Source organism: Seriola dumerili, unplaced genomic scaffold (assembly GCF_002260705.1).
Source record: "Seriola dumerili isolate Sdu_G_001 unplaced genomic scaffold, Sdu_1.0 BDQW01000258.1, whole genome shotgun sequence".
In the NCBI taxonomy this organism is placed as follows: domain Eukaryota; kingdom Metazoa; phylum Chordata; class Actinopteri; order Carangiformes; family Carangidae; genus Seriola; species Seriola dumerili.
In genome coordinates this window covers 428,956-446,752 of record NW_019174513.1, presented here as the reverse complement: position 1 = coordinate 446,752, position 17,797 = coordinate 428,956, and the positions used below count along the sequence as shown (strand labels likewise).

Genomic DNA, 17,797 nt, shown 5'->3' with positions numbered 1-17,797 from the left:
CTAATACTTCACTCTATGCAGCCCTGTTCCCCTCTTCCATCGTTCCCTCCATCGTGCTTTACTCCTCTCCCTTTATCATTAGTCCTGCCCTAGTACCACCATCCATGTACTTGACTGGAGAGACAGTACGAATCCAACTTGATGGGTTGAGATGATAATTGAAACAGGCCTTTAATACAGACCATTTGGATGGCACATGCCTGGATTTGTATGTGTATGCACGATATAAATGTAATTAGATGCTAAATAATTTGATCCTAACTATAATAAAGTGTAGGGATATTATACAAATTCTTTCACCTATCTTGAAAAAATGTCTGAGAGTTTCTTGTTGTTGTTGTTGGGATTCCTCTGCTCTGCACCATCCTCCAATGAAACAGGCTGTTTAGGGGGCATTAACAATAAAACTATTTATGAGGCACTACACTGATTGGCTGACTGACAATAGGACTGCCTTCGTCCTGTCCCTTGACAGAAACAAATGCTGCTGAACCAGAGACGAGACAGGATCTAACGCTACGCTGAACTGATTCAGAATTAGACACCGAATTTCACTATTTGTTCCCAGTGAGACATCACACCGAGCGACGGCTCTAAATGGCTTGTTCAAATTTTCAAAGTGTTAATGCATCACATTAAGACACTGCTGAAACAGTGTGAAGTACCAGTATTATCCAGCATCATGATTTTACAACACATAACTAACACCTCTCACAGAATCCAGTGAGAAAAGATGAATTTTACTTCCATAATACTCCATTTTTATTTTGGTTTATATATATCTATCTGCATTCTAGCTACAGTTTGCACTGATTAGATGCTAAACTGTACTTGGTTGTACTGGTGCAATGACAATTAAGTTGAAACGATTGTACACTGTGTTATATAATTACTAATTGTGACTCTGACCAAAAAACATTTCCTGAACTTAAAATAGTGTATTAAAGATGATGATTTCATCAACTTGAAGCTCTAGAATTCCAATCGGTCAACACAAGATAGAAGTGCACAGAGCGAAAATGAAAGCAAAATAAGGCCAAAATATCGTATGCTAGTAGAATCACATAATAGAAAAAAAATAAATGTCAGCACTGCACAGATCTTGGTAAGGAAATCTACCCGCAGATTTTGTTTTGCATCCACCATCAATATCAGGTTAGGGTACCACCACACAACCAGTGGCTGATTTCATGAAGCCTTTCTCCACATGCTGCACATACACACATGCACACAACCCCCAGCCCTAAGGTGAGGACATGTTTCCATCTGCTGATCCTTTGGAGCATTGCAATAGGCTCTGCAGCTATTAAGAGCCAGACTCAATCTAAACGCCACCCTGAGGAAAGGAGCCCCAGCTGTAAAAATTTACATCTTCTACTCTCTCAAACCTTCAGCCTAGAAAATCTCTTTGCAGTCATTGTTCCTACATGAGTGTAATCCAAAAGCTTTATCACGTCATCCAGAACCAGAGGCGCTACTGTGCATTTTCAGTCCTCTTAGAGCAACTCAACAGCTGCTTCTGACACAATGAATATCTATAAGCCCCTCAAAAATGTCAAAGTCCCCCTATCATTCAGACAGCGCATCCCCCAGGTGATGTAAGCACTCCTCTGGAGAAAGAAGAAGCGGGTGATAAATAAATATGAAATACAGTGCAACAGAGTCTACCATACCACAACCACATCACTCCTGTCAAACATTGCAACTTCTTTTATTTTTTCAAACTCTCCAAACGTCATTGGTAAAAAAACGGCATACTCCATTAAAACATCAGGAAAAATTATAGAAAACAATTGTAGATGATTTACAAAATATATACATGAAACCTATACATATACATACACACAGATATATATATATACAGCATTATACTCAAACAGTGGGTCCCAAAAGTCTGAGTCTAACACCAAAACTGTATATGTTCCTGTTTTAAGCTAACTACTTAAATACGCTGTAAATAAATCAAAAAATCAAAATAACACGTTTAAAGAAATGCAACAGGTACCAAAAACAATGTGTTCATGTGTAAATCACATCACAGCTTCTGAGAAAATTCGGTCTACTTGTAAGACTGTAAGAAAGACCTCAATTAAAAGTTGAACTTCACGGCTAAAATAAAGGACCCAACCACACGTCGACCAGAGAGAGGTGCCACTCTCTACAGAGAGATATTATCACTTCAAGCTTTAAACCTTTTAAAAGAAGATTCATTCTCTAGCAAAGCAACGGCTGTGTGCATCCATCAAAGGTACACCAAACCAACCCGAAGCATCTTGGGGGTGCTGACTCTCATGGCTTTTCCTCTGTAGTTACCAGATCAAACCTGTGAGACCACTGTAACATCACAAGATATTACAGCACCTCTCTCACATGCTCTTTAGAGCGCTCAAAAAACATGGATTCTCAAACTCAGGCTTTTGGATCCCACCATGCATCTGTGTGTTCATGTATTTGTATATACCTGATGTATATAGTTCATCATCCATCTACATGTAACCGAATCAAGAACAAACAACACACTCTCCTTAAACAACACCACTGTCCTCATCTAGCAGTCCTCAACAACTGGCCATACAAGAGAACCTGAAAGGCTTTTTGTATACTGAGATGTAAAAAACAATATGCAGGCAAGCTGCAGGCAGGTCCTTGCCAGGACTCGCTAGCATGGCCAGTTACTGATGACCCCATCGACAGAAGTGAAGGAAAACAAGGAGAAATGCTGAAAAACCACACACAAGCAATAGGAACAGAAATGTTGTAATTTTTGGAGGCCTTGACATCAGTAATTCCATATAAAAGCAGAAAAGCACAGAGAAATTGTGGGACTGATCAATGGGCTGCGATGACCTATGTTGTGCTAATGGTAACCATGGAAACAACATGTGGATGGATGGATGGACAGCTAAGGGTGTAGAGAAAGTTTAAATCTTCTTTAACTCAAAAAAAGGGGGCCTGTTTGAAGTATTCAGAGTATGTACAGGAGCTAAAGACTAAAATGTTGCACAGTGAATGTCAGTGACTGATCAGAGTAAAAGTTGGTATTAATGTTCTTCTTATGTACAGTGAAAGCTTTTTATGTACACTGTAAGCTGGGACTGTAATGAGCAAGGATTAATTTCCAAGTTTACTTGACATCTAACTAGGGTGAGTGCAATTAAAAAAAAAAACGAAAAAGAAAAAAAATTCCTGCTGAGAGCGTCCCATTATTTCTGCTCTGTCCTAAAAGCAGCTGCATGTATTTCCATACAGCAAAACACAGGGAGTAGAAAAAATAGTAAGCACTTAATGAAAGAGAACTGAAACTCTAAATTAACTTAATCACAATTACAAACACTGCTACAATGCAGGGTCATTTCGGGTTGAATGCCAGTTAGCATTTGTCAGCGACTCAGACTCTCATGGCAACAAACAACAAACAGTGGTCTAAAGAGGCCAAATCGTCATCAAAGGAAAAAATGAAATAGAACAGTGGAAAAATAATGGCAGCATATGCCAAGCACAACATGTACAAAGACAATCTGAAACTAGCTAACGTATAGATATAAACCATATAAAGGATCCTAACAAACATAGTAACTGTCTTACAAGTTAGCACAGCTCAGCTTTGTAGCAGTGTTTGCCCTGGTGATTTACTGACTTCAAACTAATTCCTTTTTCATGTAGTGTTTACATTATTTTGTACACCCCCTGAATCTCTCCTTAGCTGTCTCTGCTGACTGTGATCCCACTCACCCTTCAGGCTTTGCCCTTGCCATCACCTTCATTCACTCTGTCCCCTTCCATCATTTTTCCTCTGCAGCCTTTAATCATGTTCCATCAGAAGATACAGTTCTGGCTGCTGGCTACACATAGTTTGATTGTCCTTTTCTTTCTTCACATCTGCCCCTGGCTTGTGCTTTTCTCCCCCACATATTTATATTACCAACTTAATAATGTACCCTGCACTGGTCTATGCCTCCTCTTGCTTGTATTCCATTGCTCCTCCGTTTCTACTGCTGCCGTATCCCACAGGGACACTTGCTCCATTCTTCCCGATTCCCTCCCCCGACTCAAAGCTCTTCTCTTCCAGCGGTTTGCCAATCCAGGCGCCGTAACCGTGGACGCTGAGAGCTCGGAAGAACTGCTGCTTGGCTAGCTGGAAGGACATGGCCGACATCTTGGCCTGGGCGTAGGAGGGGTGGGAGAGGAGGTCTGTGCGGCCACACCGCTGGCACAGAGAGCGGAACAGACAGAACAAGTTGGACTTGGACACACGGGACACGGCCAGTTTGTTCCTACAGGGAAGACATTAGGATACTCTTTAGTTCAATGTCCATAAGAGAGTTTGACAGTCATGGAAAACATCACCGTTTGTCTGGTCTGATTATACCTTCACTGCCTGCTTCTCACTGTTTTGGTCATTTAAATAAAATAAAATAAAGTTTGTGGTAACTTGACAGTTTTTACTCAGTAAAACAGAGCACTGATAGCCACATCACATATTTCTTAGGATTATGGTGTTTGATCAACAGCATTACCACACTCCTTAAATAATAAGTTACTAAGTGAACAATAAAAGACTCTAGAAACCAAAGTGTCCAAAGTTTTATTGAACCATGTGTGTTGCTATCAGGAGAGACAGGGTTTAGTTTAGTTACACTGTGTACTACATACCCATCCAGTTTGCCTTTGGTCCCATCCAGCACCTCTACACTGTGCTGGTCTGGAAAGCTCCAGTTCACGCTGGATTCCTTGGTCTTGCCCGTGTGACGTGTGGAGTCATACACACTCACTCTGCCCACCTACAGTCCAGCCAGGTGGTGTGGGAGAAGGGAGGGGCGGAGAGAACATATTTTGTTTAATCAGGCTAATTTAGCCTTTCAGCGTGAGTCAGCATTTCCAAACAGAGCGTGTAAAATTAGTTGTGTAATGCATGTTTCAGTGTGATGGCTGTGTCACACTGTGTCGATCGGGGATGGTAGTTCAACCAATTTCACTGGTGTGTAACTGAAAGCAATCAAAAAATGGGCTAAAACAAGGAAAAAGCTGAACCCTATGTAGCTGCCAGTTACTGTTTTTCTCAGGCATTTTGCCTGGTGGTGCAATGGTCACCTACCTGCTTCCTGCTAATTGATGGATGAGCCAAATTTAAAGAAGATGGGCAATGAATTAACAGTTGTGCAGACACAAATAGGAGTGCTGGCAGCTAAATTGATGAATTTAGTGACAGTGACCTAAACATTCCTGATTAATGTCCACATGTGACATTGCCAAAAACTTCCGTGGTTACCTCTGGGTGGTTTAGCTTGAAGGGAGCAGGAAGACTCTGATCGAACGCTTCACCATCTCTCGCCAGCCGACAGCAAACAGCACGTGTAAGGTGACCGTGGCTGTACAGATAGCCTAACAGATCAGAACAACCACTCGTTGTAAAACAGGAATTTGAGACAAGTAGCACCTTAAAGCTGGGAATTCATCCAACTTCACTGACGTTAACTCTCATATTTGTCACATTATCTGTTCTCCAATTATAACAATGACAATGCAACAGCATGTTTTACCAAGTGTGATGGACTTTAGGTAGATGGGGTGCAGGAAATGGGTGAGCAACGCCCCCTGCAGGCCCAGTACATTCCAGCGCAGGATCTTATCACTGCAGCTCATGGTTCTCAGCCTCTCTCCGTGCTGGATGCCGTCCCAGGTGGGCACAATGGCACTTGACTCCACTGGGATGGTGCCCTCACCTGGCACAAACAACACCACACATATACAAAGATCACAGCTCTTGTTTATGGCAAGGAATCCTTTGCTTCCATGCAGTTATATACGACATTTGTGAAGACAGATAAGAGTTTCGTTTCTCACCGTTCTCCACTTTGGTGCGGAGCTTGCCCTGCTTAGCATTCTCAAACAGAGGCTGATGGCCTTCGACTTCATCCCCAGCCTCACTGCAGGACTTATCAAACAGAGCCCCATCCCCACAAGGTGCCGTGCTATTGATAAGAGAAGAAGAAGAGACATAAGATACTGATATGACACACACCAAAATGACATGTGGTTTAAGAGAGAATGGCTAACATTGATCCAAAAGTGAACCGTTGACGCATATGACTAATGGACATGATGGGAATGAAAGATGAGAGATTTAGGGGGAGGTAAAGAAGGAGAAAGAAAACATCTGATACTCCACCTGATGTAGAGGTGAAAGGTGATGTCAGATTTGATCCGCAGTTTGTTATTCTCCGCTGGCTCGAATATACTGTCATCTGCGCCATCATAGTGCTTGAGCAGCTCAGTGTACAGAAAACTGAGAGGAAAGGAAATGGCGAGTTAGACTTCTAAATAATGTCCTGTAGACCGGGACTGGGGAAAAGAGCGGGTTATGTTTTGAACTGTGGGAGAAACATTGATAAAAGAGCAAGATCTATTTCTACCGAACAAATCCCCTTCTGGAGATGATTTCAGCGTGGCAATCATTAACAGTCTCCCCTTTAAGGCTCAGCTCCTCCCCTTTAACACAGCGATTTCCTGACAGGAAAAAAAAAAAAAAACAAAAAAAGAAAACAAGAGACACGTTCAATGTCAAAGAACACAAGAATGCAGCGCCTCTCGGTTCTGCAGTGACCTAGTTCTGTTTTAGCTTTCTGACAGCACATGCCTCTCAGCACAGAAATCCATACGACTAAACATCATGGAAATATGCAATGACAACACATTTTATTCTGTTGCTACTCAATTCCTTATACTCCCGGTTTCTACCACCTCTGTTGTTTCATAGGTTAAATGCTAAAGGGAAGGGATATACCAGTTCCCAGGCTGACAACAGTCCCCAGGCCCTCCCCTCTCCTCATGACGATGGTGGCCAGAATCTTGCGACCCAGAAGGCTGTGCTGGATACGTGTGGTCAAGGCGTTGAAACGTTGGTGGCTCAACATTGCTATCTGGTCATGCAAAGTGCTGCCACTCACGGGAAGCTAGAGAGAGGGATGTGTACAGGATAGGACAAGCAAAACAGAAAGGAAATAAGGATTATTATATATATATATATTTGTGTGTCAACAATATATCAGACTGCCTTCAACAAAAAACAGATTTATTTACTGTGAAGCAGCAAATGTGTTGAGTTATAGACTGTGTATTTCACTTGGTTGTGTTTTAATTTAAGTTATAGATTATACAGATTATATAACTGTCATATGGACATTTACAGTGTTTCCCTGTCCATTGCCCTGGGGGTTACCCTTTTCAATGGGACCCCCAAGAAACCAAAGAAAAGAAATAAAAAATGTTAAATGTATATATATATTTTTTATTCATGTTATTAACCTAATTTATGTGCGGTGGAAAGTCTCGACTACTTTTTGCTGTCATTTACAGTCACGTCTCTCTCCTCTGCTTTCTCTTTCCCTCCCCACACACGGAGCTGAGCAGAGGAGGGACAGCTTGACAACTTGTTATGTTAAGTGCGATAAAAGCTTTCCAAAAAGAGTTGGAAAAAACCAAAGATGGACAGACAACGCCCAAATGTCTGAAAGTCAGGCCAAAATATCAGCGTTTTTTTTTTTAATGCATTAAATCTGGTAACAGTGGCGAGGATGCTAGCTCTGCTGCGGATGGCAGGGAAGATTGTTCTGGTCAGAGCGCTTGCAGCTCTCCTGCTGTTACACCCCCGAGTCAGCCGAGGGGAAACACTGATTTATGTTGTTATTTAGTCATTGGAACAGTTTTACTCAAGTGAGGTGGTCAGTCAAATACATGCTGGTGTTTACTATAAATAAATTGAAGGTCAATTTTTCAGCACAGGTAATCAAGGTAAGCAAAACCTATTGATGTGCCTCTGCTTTGTCTCTCATTCCATGCCGTGCACCCATGTTGAGTCTGATAGCATGATAGAAAACGTGAAACCAATGAAAAGTCAGCTCACTTCAGCTGGGATAAGCTCCCCAGTACGGGCTGCTCTCTCAGCTTCTCCAATCAGAACCCGTAGTGCAGCATCTGCTGCCTCCTGTTTTCCCTGCTTCTTGTTGGATGCACAGACTGGAGGGAACCACCGTCCGCCCAGCTTAGCCTGGTAGGTAAATCTGACAAGGAGGGGCAAAGAGAAAGGGAATCAGAGTATGATCTGTCCAAAGGATTCCGTGGAAATCATGGTTGGGCCAAAAACACAAGTATCCATTTGAACATTTTCCTTATGAGGTCAAGTGGTGCAAGAACAACAGAGCTCCAGACGAAAAGAGGCAAAAAGGCGTTCATTAATGCTCCATGACTTTCAATTATCTTTTTTCCTTAGGTATACAAATAAGATATTTCCCAGTGCACATAATAACCCAGTCGGTAGGTGATTTCTTCTCATGTGTACATGTTTAATGTGTGTGTTTGTGCATTCATGCAGCCAACACATACTTTGGCTCATGTGGTGGCCCAGACTGGCCCACCAGGCGAATCTCAGCAGCAAAGCCCCGGGCTCTGGCGTACTCCAGAAGACCTGACACTGCATTGTTGTTCAGGTGGTTGATGAGGTCCCCAACCCCTGCCTCGTGCGCTGCTCGCAACTCATCTGCAGTAAGAGGGGGCAAAGAGGGACATGTAGTCCCAGAACCACCGCCATCACTATCGCTGGAGGAGCCGAGGGGCAACTGAGGCTGCGAAAAGAGAGGTGGCAGTGGGGGGAGGAGAAAAAGAGAGACGTGAACGGTACTGAGCAAAGGCAGCAGAACAACGTGACAGAAGTGACAAGATCAATTCTTTCTGCCTGAGTGATCTGTTGTTTCTTTTAAGTCATTCCACTCATTTTGGGGATATACAAAATTGAACAACTCCAGTTATTCTCTGCTTTTCACTCCTCACCTTGTTAAGCTGTAATCTCCCGTCAGACATTAATTCTTTGACAGCCTCCTCTGCCGCCAGCTGGCGGGCTGCCTTCTTACTTGGAGCTGAGGCTTCAGCAAACAAGCTCTCTCCGACCTTCACCCTGTACATGAACCTGAACACAGGACAGAGAAGGTGAAAAGGGCGGAAAGAGAGAAAGGGAGGGAATTATTTTGGTATGTAACTGAGATCAGAGATGATGCCACACTTTGTTAAGTTACTATTCCAGAATCATGACTTATCACATTTAGATTAATCAGCAGATGCGCCAGGGTCACAGTAACACAAGAGCCTATGGTGTACTAGTCGTAAAAACAGAAGTGTACAGCATTTACAGAAAGTTATTGGAGGAAAAGACAAAGTTTGTATTGTATCTCCCAGCCATCCAGCCACCTAAAGGGATGGATTATAAACAGACAGAGTGGTAATAGACGGCTCTCTGTCTCTTTGTCAGCTGACTACAGTACTAAGGATAGATTGGACAGAAATAGCCAATCAACTACTTCCCTGAGGAGGAAATGCATGACCACAGAGGAACTCAGTCTGAGAACATGCAGTGTGGGGGAGTGCAATATTCAAATGGACAGATTCAGAGGGACGTGCAGGAGTCAGTACCGTGGGTCATGTGGTGGGCCTGCCTGCCCAGTGATGATGAATTCAATGGGGTTCCCGCTGCGCTGGCTGTACTCCATCAGAACAGACACCGGATTCTTTCCACCAGGCAGAGAGCGTGACAGTGGCTGGCGAGGTCCCTCCACCATCCCCATCCCTTCCACGCTCCCAGACCCAAAAATTCCCCCTATGCTCTCAGCTGCCCCCTGGTAAATGGTAAAAAAGACAAAAAGTACTATTTAATAAAGTTTGTTCTTGGCTGTTTTTTAAAGCAAAATATTCTTTCACTGACTCACAGTTTTTACTAAGGCTGCACAAATAAGTTTTATAACTACAATCTTTTTGTAATTGAGTGAATCTATTGAGTATATTAGTGCTCCTTTTTTGGATGTAAAGAGTTTGACAAAACTTTTTTTCACAGCAAGGGTCAGCAGTTGGGTGCTTGGGCCAGTTTAGGTTTTTTTTTAGTTTGTTTTAAGGTTGTATTAATCAACAGATATAATTTGTCCCATCAGTAAGTTAGGTCTATCAGAATTACAGAAACTTAAGTTAACACTCTTTTGCTATATAATCAAATATATGTTTTGTGTTACACTACGAGACCAAAGATAGAATTGATTGGGTATCCACACATGGTAAAAAGTGTCTTGCCCTATGGTTAAGTTAGTATTGTTGCCCAAGAAAAATCGACATTCCTGTTCGCTTGCCACCTATAGGTGATTGTGCAACACAAATCTGCTCTGGTCAAACAGGCTGAAGCTGGGGAATGGAAACTCTTTGAATTCAGGGGGTACTTGTTTCTTTTCAATGAAGTGGGCTATATTATTTATTTGTATTATTCACCTGGTATGAAAGTTAGACTTGAAATCAGCACACTGTGCTGTACAAACAGCCTGGTGCAGAATAAAGCACAGGAGCAGTGATTTGAATGCGGGAGCAGATTTACATGTTACTCGAGTCTTGTATTTACATTGTTATCTATATCACATTAGTGATAAATCAAAGTAAAAAAAATTTAGTTAATCATTAAAGGAAACTCACACTTGTGTCTGGGAGTAGGTCCATGACTTGGTCTGTATTGGCAGTATTTTCCTCGTCCCCTGTGCTGGCCCCTCCCTGCATCTCTCCGATGAGAATGCGCAGGGCGGCCGCAGCAGCGTCCTTTTTTGCTACTTTCTTACTGGAAGCTTCAGCGACAGGAAACAGCTTCCCGTTGAGCATCACCTGCATACGGAATCTGACAGAGGGAGAGAAAATATACAGATGAGACAAATATAATTCTCTGAGACAACTGTGCTGCATAACAAGCAAAACAATTATTATTCTAAATTGGGAGCTTGTCTTCATTAAGGCAGCTGTATTTAACAAAGAATTTGAATTGATAGGTTTGTCATCAGGTTCTTTACAGAAAGTAACAAACGTGTGGAAAAACAAAAACATCTGTGTATCACATGGTGAGACAACAAACAGAACTTCAAAAGTCCAAGTTTGTGGATGTTTAATACTATCAGTTAAACAGTTAAAATATCTTGGGACATCAATGCCATTTGAGCGGGTGTTCTCCAACACGGGTCTGACAGTTATCAGACTGCTCACCAGACTAACTCCACAGCATGTTGACATGTTGCTATTTCTGAATAAAAACCAGTAGACAAGCTTCCCGCTATGCTGAGGACTGGGGAAGGCCTGGCCTGTTTATTTTATTTAGAAGTTTGATTTCAGTTCAACTCTGAGTTGTATGAGCAGTAGTCTGGCTGTTCACAGCTGAAACACATTCCTCTGCGCAGGTCATCAGGAGATTCTGCTCCTCCGCTCTTTTTAATAATCACACAGAGCTGATTTTTATAATAACATTCTGAATGTACAACATAGAGCTTTTCCTGGATAAGCAGGAGCACTTCTTCTGCAACTCTCTGTTTAGACACTCTGGATCGTTCCGGTCCACTTTAACCCCTGTGCACTGGTATTTTTTAATATGTTACAGGCACTCATCTATTCCATATATTACATTTTAATTTTATCAGTTAATGGTTAATTGCCGGTTAACGGTTAATGGTCGGTTAACGGGTGTCTCCTATCAGTCAGAAAAAAAAATTCCAAATGAAACTCCCTAATGGAAGATAGACTATGTTGGTGACAGTGTCGGGTGGTGACTTAACACATTTAACCGCTATAATTACATTGACAAAGACACTGTATATAATGTGGATCGGTCAAAACCTGACGTAAGGTAGTAAGGTCATTATTGGGTCTGGTGTATCCCTAGTTAAATTTCAACAATGCAGCATGAATATGCAGACATGATCAAAGATTAATTTACATTGCCCTTTGTATCAGTTAAAAGCTTACAATAACTGAGCAGATCATGTCACTAACCTTGGGTCGTGGGAGGGTCCCGACTGGTCAAGGAGCTGGAACTCGCAGTTCTGGCCCAGATACTGGGCATACTCCATGAGGCCGCTGACAGGGTTCTTCAGCCTCACTTCCTGCAATTTGGCCCACAGGTTCTGGGGAGGTGGGGCAGCCAGCGACACAGCAACAGTTCCCATGTTGTTGGCCTTCTCTGCTGCCAGTTTTTCAGCATCTGTCTCTCTGCGAATGGCATTGAGGAATTCTGGGATCTCGTCGTCGGCCCACTGTCCTTCGTTGGTCTCTTTGTCTTGACGTGAGGTAAAGGAGCGGGGCTGGAGGGAGGAATTGGACTGAAAGGGGGAAAGTCAAGAGGTGAAAGAGTTAATCAGATGAGACTATACTTCCAAGGATGGTAACCTGCCCATGGTACTACAGTAGTGCAACAGTTGAGAAGATGTAGTTGCAAAGGAAAAGGCTGTTTGATGGCAAAACAAAGCGGCGAAAATATTCAAAGTGAAGTGTACACTTAAATTGATATTGGGTTTTTTTTTTTTGCCTAAAACACATTTTGTCCACGGCCGTACATTGCTCAGCTTCTGTGCTGGTACTCGTGTCTACTTCTCCAAACTGGGAGTGCGCTGATCTGAAATTTACTGCAGGTAAAACATTGACTATGTATAAGTAGTACCCCACACAAACCCGTGTCAAAAAACCTGAACTATCCCCTTATTACCATTAAATACATACAAAAATACAGAGTAAAACACAGGAATTTCACCTACCGCTTCGCTGTGACTTTGCTCTGGCATCCAGCCCTCTGGAAGTGGTAGTGGCTCCAGGCCTGGTATTGGTGGTAGTGGTGGTGATGGCAGGAAGATGGACTCTCCTCCCTTCTCCTCTCTGCGGGTTTCTTCCTCCATTGGTACCCCCTCGACTGGGGTGCTCTGTGCAGCTTTGAGGCTCCTCTCCATTCTCTCTCTGCGGTGGGTGGAGAGCTCCCATGTGGGAGGGTTGACATCACCATTTTTAATGACATCACCTTGCTTCTCCAGTACATAAAGGGTGGGATTTACCTGCTTGGCACTTCTAAGTCCCAGATTTTTGGCTATGACGAGAGCAGTTGCCTTCTCTGAATCCCGGAGGTACCGCAGAACTAGCTCCTTCTGTTCTGCCATGATGGAAAGCAGAAGTTCCTGATCAGGGGCGCTGGTGGTGCCGGGATGTTGTTTCTCTTCGTGCTGACCTTGTGCTGGTGACTGGGATGCTTCAGAGTCAGATGACTCTAAAGAAGAGCTGTAAGAAGAACTGGATTCTGTGTCAGAGTCCTCTTCTTTGGCCTGTCCCCTGTTTCTTGCTGTTTCTGTTTTTAGCTCAACCTTGGCTTCAGGTTTTGGAGGGTGTCCTGAGCTGACACACAGATTGGATAGTGGACTTTGTATTTTAGAGTTTTGAGCTTCCTCGCATCTGAGAGGTTCTCTGTAAACAGTCCACTCGGGAGGGTGGAGTCCTTCCTTTGAGGCTTTCTGTGAGCGTTCCAAAGAGTAGAGGGCCTTGTTCACTATCTTTTTGGGCAGACGCAGCTTTTTCGCCAACAATTTTGCAGAGATGCTCTCACTTGGCTTCAAAGCAGCCAAAGCCTTATGTACCTGGTCCTGGATGTCAGGGGTGAGAGTGATGTTAACTTTACTAAAGCTGGAAATTGATGAGCTGCTGGATGCAGAATGTCTGTCAAACCTTTCTCCTCTGCTTGGCCTGTCTTGATGAAGAGACAATCTCTGAAAATTGTCACACGAAAAGTCTGTGTGGACGCACCATTGTCTGTTGGAGTACTGGTTGTGGTTTTTACTTTGTAACTGGTTTTGATTCAGGTGTCGAGGGCCTTGGGGGCCTCGTAGGGGTCCTACAGTCGGTGGGCACGCAAAACTCTGGTCATGGCTATACCCACCTCTACCCCTAGGGCTGGTGTTGGAGTTTGGATATCGACTGTATCCTGACTGGGGTTGATATGAGGAAATAGGTGGCCTGCCGGGTACCACTCCCCCTCCCCCTCCTCGTGGACTGGCTCTGAACTGTGGAGCCTCAGAGTTGTGTCCTCTCAGGAACTCCACCTGTTGATACTGAAATGAATTGGGAGCAGGACTGGGACTGTAATTCTGATTATGTGAATTGTTAAGGGCCACTGGTTTAGGGGCTGGTTTAATGTGGCTTGGTACTGGTGGAGCGGAGGGAATGAGAGAGGGGGCTGGGGGTTGTATGGACACTACAGGGGGGGCAGGGCTTTCGTAGTAACTTGAATATGGGGTCTGCTGTGGGCCAGCTCTGGGGTAGAATGAGGCTGGCCCAGGTCTGTTGTAATTCTCCTTGGCCTGGAGGTGGAGTGGTGAATGTTTGTGGTAGTGTTCCTTGGAAGGCCCTCCTCTACCTCTGCTCATAGCGCAGGGGGGGAGCGTGAAGGGGGCCTGCGCAGCTGGCTGTGCAGCTTCTGTACAAGTTCACGTCCTCTAGCACAGCAGACCCTGATGGAAAGTCAAGGCAGGCCAGTAGCACACTGAGAGCACCTGAAATACAAACAAAGGACAATGTTAGGAGAATATTAATAAACACAAATAAAAGACAGTAAGATAACTGAATGGTGAAAAAAAGTGGTGGAGGGTAAGAAAAACTGTCATTCCAGTCAGTAACACAAGTTCATGCCCTGTTGGCAAGCCTCCAAACCTGCTCAAGTGTGCTTGGGTAAGTCAGTGAATCTATACCTGCTCCAAGGATACAGTTTTTAATGTCACCCTCCGCCTCTTGTCTTCCTGGAGAGCAGTATACAGAAAGGAGGATAATAAATATCAGGGTATTATGGGGAAAAAATGAAGATTATGTGCAGAAGATAAACTCTGACATACAGCAACACTGTCAAAGTTTCTGTCTATCTTCAGATTGTACCCCAGCCAGTCTACAAGGATACTGCAGGGTGACATACTGCCTCTCCCAATCACACTGAAACTTAATCCCAGGGTAAAAGGATAGTGATTAATAATTCAGACCTCCTTGTGACTATTCTGTTTTATTTCTGGCCTTACAAATTATTGCTAGATCTGGATCCATAGCAGGGGTGGGGGGGGTGAGACACTGATGCAGACAAAAAGGACAGTTTCAAGGACACAAGAACATAAAGGGCTACCTCTTAGGGATGCGCTGTGGACAGAAAACCATGTAGTTGCTAGCCAACAGCCCTGACTACAATGATAAGTCTTTGCAGAGCTAGGTTAATGCCTTCCTTTCAAAAACACACCATGAACAAAAATATTCACCAAGTAGAAACGTAGATCCTGCGAAACAGCATAGTTCAAAATTGCAATATCCTTCTATGGTACAACAAACATTGATTCAGCCTCAAGTATCATATCTGACAACACTCAATAATGTCTATATCAGTGAGACTGACAACACCTAATACTGAGTCGGGTTTCATCCCCTCTGGCCCAGTCAGCAGCGCTGGTCTGTCACATAGAGCTCAACAGTCCCAACGCCGCCACATTAATAGAGAACACCATAGTGTTGGTTCATCACAGTAATAGGGGCCGACAGGGCCGGCAGCCCAAGGGCCAAACGGGGCTGGAGCTGACTCATCTTGACCATGATGCAAGGCAACAGTTGACAGCCAAAATAACAACTCGGTGTTTTTCAGTATCCACTGTCATTATGCTTCACTCAGTTTCGAGCCTGGGCAGAGGAATGGGCAAGACAAACCGTCTGACAACTGATGAATCAACTCTTTTACATGTTTTTTGCAGTCATGTCAAGAAACAGCTAAATACCACCAACACAAGGTTTGATGTTCAAAGACCCCTTCCTCACTGAGACCTTTGTGTCTTTTGCTCCAGATCCGGTGCACATATTCACACCTGAATGCAACACACCATATACAATGGTAGCACAAGGCCCAGTGGGCTCACAGGGAACTGTGGATCTCACCTACAGTAGTTGCAGCAGTCAAAAAAAGTGGGAAGTGGTAACGTCGCTGCTCCTGCAGGTTCTGCAGCTTCTTAGTTATCAGATGACTTAAAGCGAAACTCACGAAAAATAATAACAATGTTAACACACAAAACACGAGTAATTGAGTAAACGCGTAAAGTAATCGCGGCACCAGTGGTAGATTAGAAATCGCTTAAAGTTTAATCTGTGAAACGGCAAGTGTTTTCCAACGCGCAGCGTCTTCCGTTTAGGATGAGCGAGGTCCTGTCCGCAGCTTATACAATGCAAACACTAGGGATGTCGCTCGCTTATAAATGCTCTATACCGTGCTATAAAAATGCGTTGCTATACTAATACACCACGAAAGTTCAAGGGAAATCCACAGCCTAACTCGTTTAAGGAAAGGGAAACTGGCCTACAGAAGCGAAGTAAGTTTCGCTTTCATTTCTGAAGAAAAAGTAGGTTTCTATTGTGAGCCACGTGACCGTCAGAGATACTACAAGAGCAGACCGACTGATACACTGCTGATAAAGAGATGGGCAGGTGTGTTTGTAAAGCATTAAAACAGTATAGCTCCCCTAAGGCTGTCGATTCATTTCCATGTTTAAAGAGGCTGCTCTGGGGTCCGACTCAAACAACCAATGCGCCTGTGTTACTGTGGAGCTACAAGGGCATCCTCTCCTGAATGCCTGCTGTACACAGCACACTGTGACAGAGGAGACATCACGTGCTTAGATCAGGTTCTCACATTAAAAATAAAACGGAGGAGGGAAAATGATGGAGACCGATAGTAATGTAATACATTGCGAGGGATACAAATATCACAGCAAAAAGTCGAGATCTGGTAACGGGATTGTGGTACGATGGGAAAAAAAGAGTACTATCAGGTGAGGGACAATATCAAACACAAGAGCAGCATGGACATGTGTGCCTACAAGAATAACATTAACCCGTTTCCGATATTGAAGCATTGCTATATATTTCGCATTAAATTATACACAGATCAATTTACAGTGTACAGCAGGGAATCTTGCACTCATACAAAGATAGGGCCACATCAAAAAGTAGTGATTTCAGTAAGTTTCACTAATTGCGAAAAATTTCCGTAAAATTATTAACATAGTTAATTATGAATGAGTTAATTTAAGTCAATCCTATCCGTGTTCCATTCAGCTTAAAATGAGCTGAGATATGTCTACATTCAAGTGAAAATGAACCAAGCAGCGTTACAAAATGCTGGATACACACAGCTAATGTTCACCCATGTCCGAAAACAGTCTGTGTTGTCCAGACGATACATAAATGGAAAACAGTCTGTTTTACATTAATGTATCATCAAGTTGGAAGGGATTACTAAGTCCTTATATCATACACAAGACACCAACACAACACAAGATAACACGTTAACGTTACATCTAGCTATTTGTGCCTTTGAACTTGTCAGTGGGGTTTCTGCGAGTCAGAAGAGATTGGTGCACACTATTACTCATTTCAATGATGGTAAGATTATTTTAGGAGGGTTTAGTCACCAGCAGGGCTGAGGATGAAACTCTGAAGTCCTCGTCGTTAACAAGCCGTTGGTTGTTCTTTGAAGAAACATAAAGCTCTAACTTTAAAAGCTCAAAGGTTAGACGAACTTGAAAAGTTTAAAAACAACAGATACACATGTGGCCGGAGTTTGTCTTAGGGTAAAGGATGAAATGTGCCGCTGAACATCGTCCCTCCTCCAGCTAACGTTAGCCAGTCTGCTAGCTCCGCACTGGCACTGCACCATTTCTAACTACCGCCTGCAGCACAGTCAGTTCACCGTCTGCCAACGCAAAACACACCATGCTCTTCACCCAAACCATAACAGACGGTTTAGAGAGCCGCCACAGCTTTACTTGATTACCTTGACTCGCAGTGTTTCGGCTTCAAGGGCTCTCGCTGGTGTGAAATGTTTTTAATGCGGTGATAGGAAAACAATCAAAGAATCGCTGCCAACAGAAGTGACGCGCAACTCTGGCGACTGACACAAACA

General features: G+C 43.4%; 1 protein-coding gene across 2 annotated transcripts; it reads right to left on the bottom strand.

Moving 5' to 3' along the window:
* Positions 1 to 1,695: 1,695 nt before the first annotated feature.
* On the bottom strand, positions 1,696 to 17,734 carry adar (adenosine deaminase, RNA specific). Of its 2 annotated transcripts, none has more exons than XM_022756709.1 (16): positions 17,669 to 17,734; positions 12,594 to 14,369; positions 11,836 to 12,161; positions 10,501 to 10,696; positions 9,463 to 9,665; positions 8,827 to 8,962; positions 8,383 to 8,621; positions 7,904 to 8,060; positions 6,785 to 6,953; positions 6,414 to 6,507; positions 6,170 to 6,286; positions 5,845 to 5,972; positions 5,541 to 5,723; positions 5,270 to 5,382; positions 4,654 to 4,781; positions 1,696 to 4,274 (listed from the first exon to the last, which is right to left on the bottom strand). In XM_022756709.1, the coding sequence occupies exons 2-16, from the start codon at positions 14,241 to 14,243 to the stop codon at positions 3,950 to 3,952; spliced, it is 4,164 nt and encodes a 1,387-aa protein (XP_022612430.1). In that variant the 5' UTR covers positions 14,244 to 14,369; positions 17,669 to 17,734; the 3' UTR covers positions 1,696 to 3,949. The 2 variants fall into 2 exon arrangements, with proteins under 2 accessions (XP_022612430.1, XP_022612432.1); XM_022756711.1 differs by lacking the exon at positions 17,669 to 17,734 and adding an exon at positions 17,307 to 17,334.
* Between the last annotated feature and the right edge of the window lie 63 nt (positions 17,735 to 17,797).